At 49.0% G+C, this 18,941-nt stretch overlaps 2 protein-coding genes across 2 annotated transcripts in view; one reads left to right on the top strand and one right to left on the bottom strand.

The window, feature by feature from the left end:
• The window catches only part of Egfr (epidermal growth factor receptor), a 35,902-nt gene extending 17,283 nt beyond the window's left edge, over positions 1 to 18,619 (bottom strand). Inside the window, exon 1 of the mRNA XM_015185044.2 lies at positions 17,617 to 18,619. Coding sequence (XP_015040530.2) covers positions 17,617 to 17,743 — 127 coding nt within the window. The 5' untranslated portion in view covers positions 17,744 to 18,619. The remainder of the gene's footprint in view (positions 1 to 17,616) is intronic.
• On the top strand, positions 2,681 to 5,776 carry LOC6898861 (transmembrane protease serine 9-like). The gene is made up of 8 exons (XM_002138797.4): positions 2,681 to 3,033; positions 3,104 to 3,146; positions 3,207 to 3,358; positions 3,418 to 3,874; positions 4,425 to 4,678; positions 4,736 to 4,781; positions 4,866 to 5,044; positions 5,103 to 5,776. The coding sequence occupies exons 1-8, from the start codon at positions 2,775 to 2,777 to the stop codon at positions 5,504 to 5,506; spliced, it is 1,794 nt and encodes a 597-aa protein (XP_002138833.3). The 5' UTR covers positions 2,681 to 2,774; the 3' UTR covers positions 5,507 to 5,776.
• Positions 18,620 to 18,941: the final 322 nt, after the last annotated feature.

The raw sequence follows: 18,941 nt of genomic DNA, 5'->3' as shown, positions 1-18,941 counted from the left end.
CAATTTGGTTCGAACTTTGTTGAGTTCTTAGGAGACCTCCAATGAGAGGAGTGATCGAATCTTGAGAATCGCATTCTCCAAAATTGAGGAACATGGCTATAATGAAATGGTTGATCAATCGCCATCGTCTCTTCGCACCGTCACATATCCTCTCAAAATCGAAAGTGCCTCTGCCAAAGGGTATGGGGATAAAGAGTGCCACAGCGTCTCTCGGAGGCTTTTGGGGCCTCTGCTCTGTGCCTCTCGTGTTTTCGACTTTACGTACGTATCCGTATGTGTTTTCCCTTTCCCGTTCGCCGGTCGCCGTTCGCCTTTCGTTTCTTTTAATGTCTTTGTAAACATAATTGCAACAACTCCAATAACAGATTGTTTGCGCGACTTTAATCGCTTTGTCGTGAAGTGTGAAATATGAGCGGCCAAGTCGCTGGGGAGCTTTTGACGGAGACGGCGGTGGAAGCGTGGAGCCGGGGGCCCTGAGAGGGTCTCTGAGTGGACGCCAAATATCGGAGAAAGACGAGTGTCTGGCTCTAAAAATACCCACCAAATAATTTAGTTGCTTGCGCCTCAAAATATTTGCAATGTGTGGCTTGTGCTGTTTAAAATATGGAAATTACTGTGTGCTCTGAAACATTGTTTATCATGCGGCCATTTTGTCAGCCAGTAAGAGACAGTAGAGATAGAGAGAGAGAGAGAGGTATGCGGATCAACAAGTTCAATTAGCGCATCGCTTCGATTTGCTAAATTTAATCCGAGCATAAAGCACGAAGGCAGCAACAGGCAACAGGCAACAGGCAACAGAGTGAATGCCACTCCGGTCAGATAAGGAGCAGTGGAGTCCGAGAAGCGGACGTTTTAGCAACGCACACGTGGCCAGGACTGGAATGGAGTAGGGCCTGGTCTTCGTTGGGGCCCAGAGGTCTTCCGTCTTCGAGTGCAGGGCGCCCATCGACAAGATGTTGCAACAACACTCGACAGTGCGGCGCGGCAACCTGTGGAGCCTGTGTGCCATTAGCCATGGAGCATGAAACAAAAGCCGAGACAAAGATGGGGCAGGCAGCAGCCGCAACGGTCCGGCCTGCCACAATGCATTTGCGATAAATGGCAGCCATGGCTCGAAGATGGAAGGCCCTTAAAGGCCACGACAACAACACAACTGAAACGACAGCCAAGACGGAGCGAAGCGAGAGATTTGCGCAGTGAGATAGCTCATTTTGGATCCCATTTGGATCCCTTGCTGGAGCTGAGGCTCAGGCTCTGCTTGTCCGAGTCCGAGTCCAAGCCCGAGTCTGGGCCAGTTCTTCGTTTGTTACCTTGGCTAATCGGCGGCTATGTAAGTTGGTTGTTGTACGTGCGGCGACAGAGCAGAGCCTCAGAGTCAGAGCCAAGACCATGATCGTGCTGCTGTTGCTTTAGATGTTGCTGTTGCTGTTGTTGTTGCTATTGCTGTTGCTGTTCTTCTGATGTTGACACCAGCAACAACAACTGCAGCAGCAAGAGCAAGAGCAACATTGAGCCGACGACCACAGCCGCATTCCGATATGTAAGGATTCCTGCAGCTTGGCAGCTTGGCAGCTTGGCAGCTTGGCCGCCTCTCCGAAGGGCGAGAGCGAGGCCCAGCAGCATCCCAGGCAAGGTCAATAAATCCAGATGCATGAGAAATGAGGGAACGATCGAGGCAGATCGTGCCATCACAACAAAGGAAGGTATATCCATTCTGCAATACATTTGCATCCATTAGTCCGATGGCGGGTCTAGTACGATTATATACTATGTAGTCATCCGATTTGGTTCCATTTTGAACTTTAAAACATACACGTTCTTCCTACAAAGCCTTCTTGCTGATCAGCAAAACATATACATTGGTATATATGTACTTTATAGGGTCCCATTCCATCTCTAACACCTCTTTGACCCTCTGCCAGGGTATACGAGCCAATACCCCATTTATTTTGATACAAAAGCGTCTCCAAATTCTATCTGCTTGTCACACATTAGTTTTGAACAAAGCTTTCATAATTAGATGAAAATTAATTGTATTTGGTGTATCTCTGTGTGTGTGTGTGCGTGTGTTACCAACATTCCAATATCAATATTCAAATTCCAATGCTATTCATTTTTTGCGGCTCATTTCAATGCTTATTTCAAAGGAAAACGATTATTTCTGTTGGCTTTTTTTCTGTTATTCTGCTTTTTGCCGTCTTGAGTAGATGTTTTTGATTTGTGTCGAAGAGAAAACCGGTTCCAGCACAGAAAACATTTCGAAGAGAAGAGAGAAAAAGAGAAATAGGGGGTCTGTTAAAAATACCGGGATCCATTGCTTCCAATTCCCCTTCGCTTGCCATCGAGCTGACAAACCACTCACGCAATGGAGGGGGGAAAGACGGTTACCCGTGGATATGCGAATACTCCGTACATCCACTCTTATAGACCTATCCGCACGGAGAATGTGAGATGCACGATTTTCGATGATGGAAGGAAAAAGGAGGCTGGAACTGGAAGCATTTCTGACCTTTAGAATACCCCGATGCTGAGTAGGGATTGCTGTAGGAACCAACAAGATAGATACATTCCATATATTATAAATTTACTTAGACCACAGAGGACCACAAAGAGACAAGGCCTATTTTTCCACAGAATTTCAATAAATTTGATACGTCTATTTACGCGATAACCTACGAAACAACAAAAACCATGCGTTCCAGAAATTTATTTAAAATAATTCAAAGCTCAATTGAATAAAAGCAAATCACTGGGATCGCCATTAGTTAGTCGCGATGGTTTCATTGCACATAAAGATCGCTGCAGCGGGGCTGGCATTACTCTCCAGCTTTGTCCTTGCGGCAAACAAAATTTCGACGCCGCAGGAACAGACTCAACTGCTGGACCAGAACTGCGCTGTCCACTCCCCCCAGCTGAGTCGTTCGTATCCGAGGATCCTTGGGGGACAGGACACAGCTCCAGACTCCAGCCCGTGGATGGCATTGATAACCAAGAACGGAAGATTCAGTTGTGGTGGCTCTCTGATCAATGCGAGTACGTATTTTCATTGGAGTACTCTTAAAGATCTGTATCTGTAGGTTACTTTCTCTCAACGCTTTTGTAGGATATGTCCTAACTGCAGCGCATTGCGCAAGTCCCGAGCCACTGTGAGTGCCCCCACATCCAACAGATATCCACGATCGGCACTAAGACTATTCTCGTTACAGAAAGGTCCGGCTGGGGGCGTACGACATAGAGACCTACTCCGTCGATTCGGAGGAGATTGATGTTGAACTACAGATTCCCTTCACGAACTATCAATCATATCTGACGGATGACATAGCTCTGTTCCGACTGGCGAGGCGTGTGGTGTACAAAGGTAACGATCCTAAAGATGGGAATAAGGGAGTCCTGCATGATTACACTCATTTCCTGCAGACCACATCATACCGATCTGTCTGCTCCTGGAACGAAATTTTTGGAACCAGCAGCACTTGGTTCAAAGGTTCAATGTCACGGGCTGGGGCAAAACCAGCAGCGGGAGAGCTAGCCGTGTACTTCAGACCGCCTCCCTGAGGAACCTGGGTCGAGAAATGTGCACCGCGAAATTTTCGAGAAACATCACCGAGGCGCAAATCTGTGCGGGTGCAGTGAATACATACACGTGCTCGGGAGACTCTGGCGGTCCGTTGAGCGCTCTGATAAAATACGGACGTAAGCAGCGGTTCGTTCTGTTCGGGATTGATAGCTTCGGACTTACAAATTGCAACGGTCCCACCGTCTTCACGAATGTCATGTACTATATGGCATGGATCGTGCAGACCGTACGAGACCGTAGCCCCACCCATAGGGGTCTGCCGCCGGCACCAAACCATAGACAGTGGCCAAAGAGACCATAATAATACCATACCATAATGTAATGCTCCCAAAAAAGGGCGAGTACGAGTGAACAATAAAATCAGTAATGTTTCTGGAACTTCTAGAGTGATCTGATCTGATCTAGAAACGGTCTGTTGTGATGATCTTTGCTCTCTAAGATTAACAAAAATATCCCTTCCAGGAATTGGCTATTTTCATTCGGTAATTCGGCTATCAACAAGCTCTGCTCAGATTAGTCCAAAGGGTGAATGGAGTAAAGAGACCCCCGTCCACTGTGGCTATCCTTAAAAAGGACTTTTCTGCACTTAAGGCCAATTTGTTACCAGCATAGGAGATTCTGCTCCAATCCCGAGTATGTATTAAGTCCAAATCAGTAGATCCATGACATATACATATGTATATTCCTCCGAATAGCCACTCGGCCTCTGCTGACCTTTTTCCGAAAAAGATCTGACAACAGAAATAAATATAAAACAAATATTTTCCGGGAACTCTGGCAATTCACTTTTCACTCGTGATAGGAAACTTTTAGAAGAATTCTTATATTAAGACCACTGTAGCTCTAGATCTGCCATTAGTTCTTCCGAGACTCCGCCCGAAATGAAGATCGCAGTGGCTGGATTCGGAATACTCGCCTGCCTGATCCTTGAGCTAAAGCAGGGATCGACGACGTTTCTCGAGGAGAATTGCGGAAACACATGGAACATACCCGTCACGTATATAGCGGGTGGAAGAGCTGCAAACATAAGAGCCAATCCGTGGATGGCCTATCTGCGTGTGGGGTCCAATTTCCTGTGCGCAGGAACACTCATCCACAGCCGTACGTATTGCCATTGCGATTTTACTCGAGTTTAATTTAGACTTTTCTTCGCTTCAGGCTTTGTTTTGACAGCTGCGCATTGCATAGCGGAGGGAGAGATAATGTGAGTTCCGCGATGGTTTGTCCAAATAGAATATATAGACGAACAGATATCGAAAAGGTGCTATTTCTATTTTCCCCCAATCAGAACCGTGCGTTTGGGAGAGTACGATGTGGAGAAGGTGAGGGACTGCAGGGGGGCGTACTGCATCGGTCCTTATGAGGAGTACGAGGTAAACAAGGCCTATCGCCACCGATCTTATTCAGTATCCCTCCGCCAACATGACATAGGTTTGCTAAGATTAAGCCGCACAGTACAGTTCACAGGTAATCAGATTACTTGGAATCCCATATTAATACTAAAAGAATTTCCATTTCCCCGCAGAACACATCCAGCCGATCTGCTTGATCATAGGAGCCGATCAGAGAAATGTAGACACCTTCCAGTCGTTCATTGCCACCGGCTGGGGCATGACCCAGGACCGCACTTTTAGCCGCACCCTTAGGACCATCGTCCTTAATCGCTTAGACATCACCGAGTGCTCGCAGAGGTTCAATATCGACATTGGTGGGCATCAGATCTGCGCTGGAGACTCGACGGGGGACACATGCAGTGGGGACTCTGGCGGTCCTCTGGGCAAGTGGGTGCGGCACGAGGGCAAAGTGCGCTTCGCCCAAATCGGGATCATCAGCTACGGCAGCGCCCAGTGCGTTGGCCCGAGCGTGAACACGGATGTCACGAGCCACATGTCGTGGATAGAGAATATTGTGCGAGGACAATTGATTTGATGGATAATATTTATACGTTGAAATTTCAATGTTGCCCGTTTTTGAATTTGAGCAGCGCCCTCTGTAAAGGCGACAAAATGTATTCACGCCATCTATTGGCTAATGATGCAAGTCCCAAGAATCCAATCTATGGCCACCAGAGGGCGGTAAGGTAATGTGGAACCTGAACAGCTTGTGTCAGATGTCGATAAAATGTAAAGTGTACACAGAAAAATCGTAGCATATTTTTGGGTGCAAATGTAAAATTCGAGTAGAAAAGTTGGCGCGATTTTCAAACGGCAAGCAGTAAATATTTCTTAGTTTTCTGGAAGAAACTAAAAAAGGGAAGAGGGTTGAAAAAGAAAAAAGTGCAGGTTCCTTGCAGCGACCCGGCCACCGATCTATAATCGTCGCAGGGTAAGAGTAAAGCCACCATCAGCATTTGCATGGAACAATGACGGAAAACGATTCTAGCTCAACAGTCGAATGGTAATTCTTTTAACCCTTGTGTGGCATGGCCACGGGTCATGCGGCTATCCTCTGCGCGTACAAATGGTGGGAGTGAGACGCGACTCCGGTTTGACTTTGCGTCGGCGTTGGCGTATCCGCACTCACATGGATCGCCAAAGAACACCCGATGCGGGCAGCGAGGCGTGAAGTTTGCTTTGCTTTGGCGCGGGGAGTTGGCAGCGGGGGCGGGGGCGGTGCCGGGAGTCCCTTTAGCTGGGGCAATTGCGTGTCGATGTCGCCACCACCGAAAAAGAGCATTGGGCCAGGGCCAAAAGGGGTGGCAGAGGCGCACTGCGTTGAACAGTTGAGCTGAGCCTTTTGTCCCATTCTGAAAGAGAGTAGAGTGCAACAATTGGTGGCAGCGACTCTGGGGCAACCAGCCGGGCATCTGTTGCACACACACATACCCCTAACCCGACTGGTACTAGCAGAGTTCTTGCCATAAAACACTTCAAGCATAACTTGGGCTTCCACTCCATTCCCCTCGCGGCCCGTGGCGGCATTCGTCTCCACGACAACGGAGTGGGTCCAAAACAATTGTGCCACGCTGCGACTGCGCTGTCGTTCCGCTTGCTGCCACTGCCTCCGCGCCTCCGCGCCTGCCGCTGCAGTTTAAAGTTGAATGCAGCATTTGATTACGATAGAAGCGATGGCTATGGCTATGGGGATGGCGATGACGATTGCCACAGCGCTAAATTAATGAATTCTCGATTGCTTGGTATTTATTCTCTTTTTGTCTCGTTTTTTGTTGTTTTTTTGGAGTCCACCAAATTCGCTTTGAAAAACGTCGTCACGAGCAGCGGCCGCCCAGCTGCCTAATTGCCGTACAAACCTTTAATTATCGACTTGCAAGCCTCTAGAGAGCCGATCGGCATCGACATCCACATCCAAATCTGATTCAGACATTTGCCACAAACTCACCTGCAACGAGAAGAAGCCAAATGCTAGAATTAGTTTTTGTGGCATTAAGTGGGGTTTGTGGGGAGGGGGGTACTGCGATTAAGGGTCGATCGAACTCTGCTACGCTACTGCTTTCCCAGCTTTTGAAACACTTTCGCTTCCCAGCCAGAGATGCCTGCTTGCCCCTGCCCCTGCTGGCTTACAATTCCAAACGCGAAAAATTCTCACGACACTGAAACAAAAACCAACAACAGCAGAGGCGGAGCGGCAGAGCGGCAGAGTCGCGTCAAAGTGATGCCACAGCCAGCGCCAGTCGCCAGCAGCTTGATGGGATGCCACATGCGGCACTTTTCGCTTTATGCTTCTCCTCTGGATGCGGCACTCCACACTCCACACTCCATGCATGCCCCACCGCTCTGGATGCGCCACTCACTTTTTTGTTGAAGCAAGAATCGCATTTGCCCCAAAACACAGTTGCAGATTGCAGTTGCCAATGTCATTCGCATCTACATCAGGGGGCAGGAAGGGGCAAAGAAGGTACAGAAGATCGGCGAGGGAAAACACATGTGGAGGGAGAGCCAGATGCCGGCCTTTGGCTAATTGTGGGTTAGCAGCACTACAGTTTTTGTTGCTTTTGGTGCCTTCGTTGAAGCTATGTGTGCCAATTTTCTTGCTCTCTCCATGTTCCAGATACAGATACAGCTGCGGACACGGCATAAACAGATACAGATACAGATACAGAAGCACACTCAGATACAGATACAGATACAAAGGTCAGTGCCACACATTAGGGCGGCAAAGTCAAGCGGAATTCAAAGAGAACGAATTGCCATTCGATGAATCACGCTCATCACTCGTAGGAATTGAAATTTCATAATTTCCCCTCATCCCAAGAAGAGAAACTATAGACTTGGAAAAGTAATAGATCACAGCTTTCTAGGAGAGATTCTTGAGCGGATATCATGGAGAGATATTCGCTCTTTGTTCGATTGTTCTTCCGAATGAAACGTTTTCAAAATACTCCATACCTTTATCTTCATCTCCCCGTTTCGATTGTGAGCTAAACGTTTTCCCAATTCCCACAATTTCCAGCATCCGCTTGGGGTCCGATCCGGTCCGGTCCAGCTTCTCATACCTTCCCATACTCGTGCGAGTGTATGCAAATGGCCACCTTTCATCCAACAGCAACACAAAAGACCGACCGACGACTGACTGACCCGGGCTGAACCTCGAAACTCCAAAGTGAAAAGCAATCTTCGCACATTATAAATCATCGCAGTCGCCGGTCCACGGCCCCGGCTCAAAGAGGCCGAATGATAATTAAGTGCTAACTCGAGATTCTCCCAATCGTGGCTTTACTTTGCTTTTATATGATTTGATAGGCCATAAAAATGTGGATATCTATATGGATTGCAGGCGGATGCTGGGTATTGTCTTTGGCATTGTTATTGTTGCCATCAATGAATTGAATTGTTCTGCTCTACATAGAGACAGTTATGCAGCAGCGGCCATCGGTTGAGTTGTGCAATTGAATGTCGTGAATGTCTGGTCGGTTTGCCATTAATTGGGGCTCGTGCATGCATGGTGTGGATGTTAGGACGCACTTCTCCCAAGGGGAGTGTTCTGCTCCATGTGGAAGGAGTTACGAGTTGCGTGCTGGATGGTGCACCTCTCCGCGGTCGTACAAAGTTCGACCCCTTATCACGCCCGCCCGGGGCCCCGCTATCAGCAGGAGCTTGCGGGCCGTGTCAAAAGTTATCAACATCGCAGCGCACGAAATCGAATAAGGCGAGCAGTAATCACAACGTCGAAACCGCTGAGCTGCAATGTTTACGTACTGAAGTCCGACACCGGGTCCGTTCGAGGGGCGCTGAAGCAGCGGATTTGTCAGCAGAACAAAAAGCACCAGCTCCGAGCTTCAGTCCGGGCAACAATCCAGCTACTATGGCGACAACAAGCGTGCCCGGTCCCAATAGTAAAGCCAAATAAAATGTATAAAACACCACACCACACCAGACCACACCACAGTCCGGCAGAGGCCACAAAAATAATTGAAAAACAAATTAAAAAGAGAACAGAGGGAGAGGGAGATGGAGATGGAGAGGGCGAGGGAAAAGGCGAGCAATGTTGAAATAAAATATGAAATGTTGGCAATTAATGAGCGGGGGAAAAAGAGGGGACAAGAGCTTCTGCTGCGAGAACGATCCCTCGTCAGATAGTATGATCGGTGGCCGCCTACTCCGACGGTGGCCACTGGGTGACCACTGGGCTTGGCCATGGCTGAGCGAGCGAGTGGAGAAGCTTCTCTAGCATCTGGAATGGAGTGGAATGGAGTGGACATTGACCCATCGAACAAGCTAGAGAGAGGCTAGAGAGATATCAATCAAAACTCCAGCGGATCGTTAACTTCGGGCTCCACTCGTGGCATCGCGGCATCGCGGCATCGTGGCATCGGGGCACCGCTTGTGGCACACAACATGGCGCAAATAAGGCAAGACTCTCATGTCCACATCCAGATTCAGAGGCTCCTGCTTGCTTTAATTAAAGCGAAGACAAAGGGTACACACAGGGAGAGAGAGAGAGAGAGAGAGAGAGAGAGAGGGGGAGAGACAGGGAACAGCAGCAGCATCCAGGAATGGTGAGACCAAGTCTCTCGCTATGGTCTGTAGGATGCCACTTGGCAATTGATCACAATTATGTCGCTGCTGCTGCTGCCCGGCCGGGCCAGCCCATATTGGTGGGGCAGTGTGGCAGGTCCCGCCATATTGGGACCGATGGTAGATGGAAAATTCACATCATTTCCAGCTGACAATTCGGTCAGAGAGTGCAAAAAGCCAGCTAGATCCGTACATTGGTGAAAGTTTCCACCGGCAGAGCGACAGATACGACACTTGGCGGCGGTGGCGGCGGCGGCATCATCGACTCTCCTCAGCATAGATTCTGTTTTTCTGTGGCAAACAAAGCCAGCCCAAGCCCCAGCAGGAGGCGCTGGCGGAGGGGGAGGGTAGGAGGTGAAAAAAATGAAATAAAGTAAAGCATTAATTACTTCCGGAGCAAACAGAGGGCTTAAGACGAGGCTGTGGACAGAGCCAGAGCCAGACCAGACCCAAGACCTGTACCGGTTTGTGGCTAAGACCCAAAAAGTAAACCCAGAGCCAGACCCAGACCCAGACCCAGACCCAGAAAAGGTTTCCCCTGTCAGCGGGTGTTCATCAAAATTCAATGAGTACTGCGCTGTGCCTCGGCCTCTGCGCTGTGCCTCTGCCTCTGCCTCGATCTTCAGTTCTTAGCACAGTTTGTTAATCAGTTTTTTGTGCCCATTGTTGTTGCCTTTTTTCGCTGGCATATAATGTGAAAATGAATGCCCAAAAGCCCAACATCAATCTCCGCTCCAGACTCTGAAAAAAAAGCAGCAGCAAGAAATATGCTGCATGCCATATTAAATGCCTTATACGAGTATATATTCGGAATGGCGTCGTGTTCGAATTCCTATTCCGATTCCAAGAGTGCTGACTGCTGAATCTTGGAATTATTCGTACTGCCACTCGTACTCGTACTCGTACTCGTACCCGTACTCATATTCATATTCCTTCCAAAAAACGTGCTGAGCCTAACAAAAGCCATGATATTTGTGTTGCTGTTGCTGTTGCTGCTGCTGTGTTTGGGGTTTTTTCTGGGTTACGTTACGCTGTGATGTGCCTACATGTGTACACGGTGTTGTCTGTCGTGGAGGTGACTCTACTTAGTGCTGCAATCAGCACAAAGTCAATAGAAGCAGCAGAGGCCAGAGGTCAGAGGTTAGCAGACAAACATTGGGGAGATAGTCGTCTCCAAGATGATGTTGCTGTCGTGGCTAACATGCAAGTGCAGCGTGCCACGAGCAGCAGCAACATGGTTGAACGAGCCCCGCGACTCGGAATCTTCCAAGAACATGAAAACTACGTGATCGCCATGACAATTTCCCAATAGTTCGAGTAAAATACACACACTCACACGATCAATAACCATATATGTACCAGCAGGGGTGCGGGTGCGGGTGCGGGTGGGGGTGGGGGTGGGGGGCACATCGGTTTACAAATATAATTATATATACATATAGTTTCATGTAGACACTCCCTCCGACTTTGGATCGCTTTGGACTTTACTTTCTTGCAATTGCCAATGTCTGTCATTCGACTTTCGGCATTGTGACATGCCAAGAATCAGAATCGGGCTTCGATTGGGAGACTTATAGGGAGTGGAGTGGAGTGCTCCCATGGACTCATAATCTGACACACTAATCGCTCTTCCAGAAATGTCTCAATGTGTGTGTGTGTGTATGGAATCCACTTAACCGTTGACAAAACCAAATATCAGATCCCATCGTTTCTCACATAATTCCCAAAGACTCAGAAGGGAGACTTGGAGGGAGCTCCAAGCAACTCCAACCTCAGAGATCTCTGCTTATCTTTTGGAAAATTGAAAACAATACTCGAACTCGAACACCATTTGAATACCATCCGAATGGCATTATGTATGCCAGAGACGTTCGGCGGTGGGCATGTCAAAGATGGCTACATGGCTTATGGGTGCGGAGTCCCCAATGAATTCGGGGAATACGAGTTCGAATGCCAGTGCCAGTGCGAGTGCAAGTGCCTGCGATAGCCATTAACCCTAGTGTGGTGCCTATTAACCCCAGAGACACAGGCCGCAATCGCTTGCAGCATCATCATCAACCTCAAATTACTTCCGCTGCAACAGCAACGGCAACAGCAGCAGCAGAACTCGCACTCTTTCTAGTAGAACCGGCAACATTCTGGACGCGGCCCAAACAATTACTTGCCACATGTGGCCACATGCCCTGCCCCGCGAGTGTGTCTGTAATCTATGCAGCCAATCTGATGGATGGAGGATGGTCCAACAGGTAGAGGGACACTGGCGGCGGCCTGTCGCTATTCCATCATCGTAATTAGCGCGATGCCGCAGCCGCTTCTGTGGCAGCGACAGTGGCAACAGCGGAAATTCCAGGCAGGAAAATCGCTTCGGATGCGGACCATAACGATTTTCTTTAGTGATTTTTCCAGCCGACACCGACACAAGCGCACAATCCTTGCGTGGACACAAAAAAAAACCTGTCGATCGGCACCGGATGGCCAGCGCCGGATGGGGCGGGCTCTTGGGCGGATAGCGGACCGTCAACTTTGGATGCTGGCCATGGGGATTGGGTGGGCATTCTGGATGTTTTGTCATCGCAGCATTCTGGCAGGAAACGGGAACCGGATCGATCGATGCTGAAGTGCAGCAGAAGTGTTGAAAGCGTGGGGAGCCGCTTTCATTTTGGGGACAGGCTTTGCAAAACTGTGCCCCTTTTCTGCAGTGCAGAGCTCCCCCTATTTAGTGCATTCCGGAGAACTGATCTCCGGCGATCTCGCTGGAGTGCAGCCCAACATTTTGGCGCAGCTGTTAATCCCAATTAACCGCAATTAATGTTATACAATTTGTATGGAAAGTTGAGCCCAGTCGTTGGGGGGGGGGGGGGGGGGGGGAGGGGCATGAGAGTGCGGCGCCCTAGCCAGCAGGGAGCTTCCCCCTCCGCCCTGTGCATAACCCGACCCACATTATCCGTTACAAACCTTTATTTTTCGGCTCGATCTGGTTCGTGTGTGCGTGAGAGATGCTTCCAATTCCAAACTCTACTTGCGACCCCGATGCTGCCGATGCCCGCCGATGCCTGCCCGCTCTGTGCCCCCAACTGTTGCCACTTTAATTGTTTTTAATTAACGCAAACGCTTTCGACTTCGACTCGGCATCAACATTCCAATTTTCCCAATCCTCTGCACAGCCCCCCGCCCTGCCCTTCTTGGGAGATCTCTGATATGGAAACTTTCGTCATCGTTTGACTTTAATATTTCTCTGGTTCGTCTATTGAGTTTCGGAATGGAATGATTTTTGAAAGCTTGTCAGCAGCAAGTGGGGTGCGGTCGGTCCCCTTACGATTGCACACACACACACACAACCCACCCATAGATACATAGATACAGATACAGATACACAGCGGGAACTTCTTGAACTGTCGCTGAGTGATGTGATGCATGCGACGCTTTGTACAATAAAAAACTGTCAATGATTCACATTCGGTCTGCATGTGACCCCGCGGCCATCAAGAGGTTAACTCTCCCTCTCGCTGGGATCTAAGCGCGAAAAGACGCGGGGAGTCGGAGAGGCGGGAGAGGCGCTCCCTACCTTCTTTACGAACGCTTCTCTTTGTAATTATGCAAGATCACTGCCAGACAAAGCGGACATCGGACCGCGGACAGGGGACAGCGGACGGCGGACAACGTTGACCTTTGAATTGTGACGGTGACGGTGACGGTGACGGTGACTGTGACTCTGCCTTGAATCTGCCTTATTATGTTCGTAAGCGTTTTCCGGCCCCCAGAACTGAAGAGAACCTTCCACAGAATAGCCAAAAACCAACAAACACAGCAGAAGACAAACAATGTGGCTGCCTCGTCCGGCTTGGATTTGTGGAAGGAACAGAAGAAGAAGACGAAGAACGGGGCAGAGACAGACTCAAAAGAAGTTGCTGATGATGGAGATGGTGCGGAGCTGATGGAGAAGGAGGGGGCCAGAGCTGGCTATTGCAGAGGAGAGGAAGCTGCGGCTGAGGCAGAGGCAGTGCTTGCTCTTTGGGGTAATCCGAGAGCCCGGGCTCTCAGCTTACCAAAACGACATATGGTGCATGCCCCACCTCCACCATCGCCCGCCTGCCGCTCCGCCTACGCCCTCCGATGATGTTGCAAGTGCCCCCTTCACTTCACTAATTGCAGTGTCTCTGTCTTCGTGTGTTTATCTCTTGATCCCCACAATGTGGCAAAGGGTTAGGGATCTGGCATCGCTTCGCATCGAATCTCATCCCATTTCAGGCCATCCAATCCCGCAACAGCTGCCATCGGCTGCCACATTCTGCGTCTCGTTATTTTTTTGGCCAAGTCATAAACAACACAGCCGCAGAAAATGGCAACGAATGAGCAATACCCTTGGAAATCTCTCAAACGTGGAAGAAATTGCGCTAAGAAGTGCTAAGAACGCATCATTTAGACCTTCTTCTAGTTTATAAACTTCTTCAATGGGACTCGGATTTACTATAAATCTGCTACCCCTCTGTCAGGGAGAGCAGACCGCACCACGACGCATGCGTCATGGGCAACAAATGGGGGCAGGCTGGCGCTGCCGTTGATTGGGCCAGCACTTAACCTCCTCGGCCGAGAGAACGAGCCGAAGCAGCTCTGTCTAGCCACCCCATTGGCGGCCCCAGCTGCGGCAGGGGCAGGGGCAGAGGCAGGGGCTGGGCTGGGGCAAATGCAAATGAGGCAAACAAATGTGCACAAATGTTCAACAAATCAGACAAACGAAACGAAAATACACACTCGTCTCGTATACACGTATACGATCGTAATAAAATCAACAAAAAAAAAACAAACGGCCAACAATAAATAATTTTTAAACAATCAGAATGGATCCCCTCATCTGATCCGTTGCCCTGCCCCGCCTGTGCCCCAGGCAGCCTGCCCCATACTCTGCTCCTCTGCTCATTGTGCTGTCAGATTTAATTTCAATTTTCTCACCAAAAGGAAAACTTGCAGTTGCATGCGCCAGCTGGGCGGCGGGGAGGCGGGGCAAGCGGGGAAAATGGAAGTGAAAAGTTCCTGCTGGAGCGATGGGAAACATTTCGGGGCACAGGAAATTGATTATTATTTATGATTGCAACCAGGTCTCCGTCTGCCCTCCCCCCTCTCAGTCCCACGCTGCCTCTTAGCATACGCATACGTGAGAATCCAAGTACTCAAGTATCCCCCAAAATGAAACAAAGAAACGAAAATGAAAGAAGATGGAAAGTATCTGGCGGATGCAGTATGCAGAGATGCTCAGATACGGATCCAGAACAGAACCTGCTGGTGGCTCTCAAGTGGGCGCTTGCCCTCTTCATAATTAGAGACATGAGGAGTGCAGCGTGAAGCATGCAGCAAGCAGCAAGCAGCATGCAACTCTCCTCAAGTGGTTTTCCAGATTTCACATTTTCCAGCTAAAAGGACTCTGTGCCGCATATGGAGAACATGGGAACTTTCTGCTTGTGCATCCGCCAGGAGCATAAATATGGCCAGGCATGTCCTTTATGAAACCCGATACTTATGGATGGTCCCTGGGTCTGTCGAGGAGAAAGCAGAACCTGAGACGTGGGCGAGCCTTAGGGCCCTAGGGCCTTCGGGCTTACCTGCCCCCCGAACCCAATCGCAGTCATATTTTTTTATGCGAAAGACCTGAAAAACACGACCGACACTCGACTCGCCTCGTCGGGACAATGGCAGTGTCGCGCGATCCTTTGCCGGCCACTTAGCCGGTTCCTGTCTCTCGAGTCCTTTTCGCTGGAACCTCCTCTGGCCCGGACACAGACACCACTTAACGGCACTCTGTCTAATGCTCTTTTTCTGAGGTCCGTGTTCCTCGTTCTTCTGTATCTTTGATGGGTAAGTGAGCAGTCAGCGTAGTCATCGGATTTCATCAGAGTCTCCCCTGTGCGGCGGTGGGTAATTGTTTTCTTCTACTCCACCTTTGGCTTATCAGCTCCGATAAGAAGCCGGCTGCCGTCGTGATTCACTCGCAGGCAAAGGTCTGCCAAAGTTGATTGTTGCATTTCCAAAAATACAAACCAAAACACGTATCGCTGAAAGCGCAGTCACTGTCGGTCGGAGGCGGGGCGGGGCCTCTCAACTGGGGGGGAGATCCCCACTTGAAAAGAGTAAATATCGCATTTAATTGAACCACTCTCGTCATGTCCATGTCCATGTCTGTCGATGCGATCCTATCTTGGCCATAATATGTCCAGGTTTACCGCTCCGACGAATGAATCCTACAGACTCATTATTTATGTTAATGTTTGGCCCATCCACATTTAACATTGCACAATTCCCACAGGACGGAGACAGAACCAGTTGTGGAAAAACAGATGAAATTGGCCAACTATCGTACGCCGATACGCCGTACGGGGTATACTCTTGTGTTGGGTTGCTGCGGCAAACGGAAAGGCATTTCAGGTTTCAATTGTGGACACAACGAGTGGAGGAAATGATCTTAACCTGATCAATCCAGATTCAACAGAACTGCATCCAGCGAATGTTTTAGATGGTCTCTTATGAAGACTCCCTAGCAGTACTCTTAAAAAATAGGGTAGGCTGTCAGGTTATGGCAAAGCCTTACCAATATACCCTTTGCCGAAAAGGGTAGCTGGGCCCGACATGGCCATATCACACAGCTAAGAAGGCTGCAACTGCAACGAGCCAAAACTTATAATTTATAAGCTGGTTTCCTTGTTCCACGTTTAAGCAAAGGAGAAAAAAAAACACCTGCAGGTCGCTCCCTCTCTTCCACTGTCAGCCACTGACTGTCGCTGTGTTGCGCATGCGCAGCGACAGAGTACTTCTACTTTTTTCTGCTGCCCGCTGCCCCCCGGCCCCCTGCCCCTTCATTCGGCCTCTTGGCTGCTTCTTTTTTGCATGAAATAAAATCTCACGGTTCAGATGCGTACGAGAGTTGGCAGAAAGACAAAAGAGAGCCACTCGGGGGGCAGGTGGTAGGAAGTCTTGGCAAAAACAAAAAACGCAAAAACTATCCATCAGTGTGTGTGTGTGTGTGTGTGTGAGAGAGAGAGACAGGGATGGATAGACATGCATGTGGGTTTGTTTTTGCCAAAGACACATAAAAACCAAGAGAGGAAGCCGAGTTTTGGCGAAGCGATGTATTTGATACCCTAGGGGAATGTTTATTCCTCTGATGATTGGCCTTAAAAGGTTCCAACGTCAGAAATCTATGCAAGATATGGATACTTTCTGGGCTCCGACAAAATCATCATACCCTCATCAAAGGGTATACAGAAACAGCAAGCCCAGAGCAAAACCAGTTTCTGCATCACCAACAAAGGAGGGGAGTGTGGAGCAGAAGAAGAGGAAAGCGGAGGGGGGAAACGCTGAAAGCATTTGCCGTTGTCCATGCAAATGGGGTAATAGAAAAAAATTTGAATAAGCATTTGTGCATTTCATTCCACTGTGCTGTGCTGTGCCTCTGCCTCTGCCTCTGGCTCTACCCCACGTTGTTGTCCTTTTTAACGAGCCAAATACTGCAGTGGCACAGACAATCTTCATTCATATTTAGGAGATGCTTAATGGGAACTGGGGCCGCCGCTACCTGGACCAGGAACAGGTAGAAAAAAAGGTAAGGCAGAAAGACGAGACGAAAGGAAACACCTTGTTTGCGAACACTGGGAAATCACGCTGCGCTGCGCTGCGCTGCGCTGCTCGAGAAACCTGTTGTTGTGTCCCGCAGTCGCCGAAAGGGCAGATTCAGTGCCAGCAACAGATGCACGATGTGCTGTGCAGAGGGATTGAGAAACGCATCGCATTGAGCGAGATACAGATACGAGGCATTTCCTCCCCTGAAATCTGAATGAATCGAATCTCTTTTATCACTGCTGGGTGCTGGTGCTCCCTCCGCAATCTTTGTCTGTGGCGTCTTTTGTCTGCATTCTCGCCCATGAACGATGTATCATCATGCACCTCGCCAGTACCCCATATCTGTATTTGTATCCGTATCTCTATGCGTATCTGACAGTATCTCTGCAGTTCTATCCAGTAGAGACGCTGAACCACAAAAATTGGCACAAAAGGAGGGACCTGGAAACTGCTTACCTTTCATATTGTCATGCTTCACATAGCCGGTATCGCTGGACGACGAGGCCGACGAGGCCGATGCGGCAGCTGCCAGGCAGACGAGGATCAGCACTGCGATCCCCATCGATCCGGGACTCCTGGTCATGGTTTGGCGCTTTCTATTCCCCGTTGTATCCGTTTGGGGGCTCCGTTTTCCTGGGGCTGGCTTTGCTTATTTTCATAAGCTGTACAAACACACGATTCGCTTCGGGCTCGGTTGGTTCTGTTTTTGTTTATTTCAGACTTTTGATTACAAAACTTTTCGCGATAATTCGTAATGGGCAAGGGGTTGCGGTGTGCGGGACTGCTGCGGCTAGTGAAGCGTAACGTGCCCCATCTCAGAGCCAGACTTAGCCCGGCCAGAACCAGCCGCCAGTTCTGTCACTGGCGGAATACGCGGAATACGCGGAACCGTATATTACGAGTGTGTATAAAGATAAACTTTATATTATATTATTCTTTTTGCGCTGGCAAGTGTTTCGCCGAAATCTGTTTTTAGCGAGCGATTTCACGGAACGCGAACGCGAAATAAATGCGAAACGCGAACGATCGCGTTGAGTTAACGTGTTTACAGGTCGCGCGGGGGCGGAGCGGGACAGAGCGCGAGGCCAACTGTAGTGGCTAATACCAACGCAACGCGCAATGGGCGATCATTCACACGCGCACACACACACACACATACACCTCGTATAGGCCAAAAGCTCTGCTCTTGCTGTTGGTGGTGTAATGTAATAGTTGTTAACAAACTTGCACTCTCCCAGATTTGATAACTTGACTCGACTCTCCTTGATTTGATTGCTTCCCGTAGGATTGTTGGAGAGACTCCGCTTTGCAGAGGTATTATTTTGAGCAGTGCCACAGGGCCACTGATAGCACTGATCCGCGCGAACAACCGTTAACCGACACAATGACAGCGACGCCGACGAGGGACGTTGTTTAACCGTCAAGAGCAAAAATTGAAATGCCGCCTTCGTCGATTTTATCCGCGCGCCTGCTATCGATCTTATTGAGAAAATTATTATATTACCACATAATACTGAAAAATACCGCAGAAAAATATCGGTATATTTACGGTATTTCTGAGGGTCAAACGGTCACACTGCTGTGGAGTCTTTGAATGGTCCATAAAAAAGGGTATGGTATATTTTAGGAATATAAATTGAATGTGACTCATGGTATATTAAGCAAATGAGGTGGATTTTACATTGCAGGCATTACATTTTACATTGCTGTCCATACCCTCTTTTTCCCACGAATATGTAGCAAATGTGTATTAACCGTGTAGAATAGCCATATAAAATGTA

This window comes from Drosophila pseudoobscura, chromosome 3, assembly GCF_009870125.1.
Source record: "Drosophila pseudoobscura strain MV-25-SWS-2005 chromosome 3, UCI_Dpse_MV25, whole genome shotgun sequence".
Lineage (NCBI taxonomy): Eukaryota > Metazoa > Arthropoda > Insecta > Diptera > Drosophilidae > Drosophila > Drosophila pseudoobscura.
The sequence above is the reverse complement of the archived record's forward strand: the minus strand, read 5'-3'. Positions and strand labels throughout refer to the sequence as shown.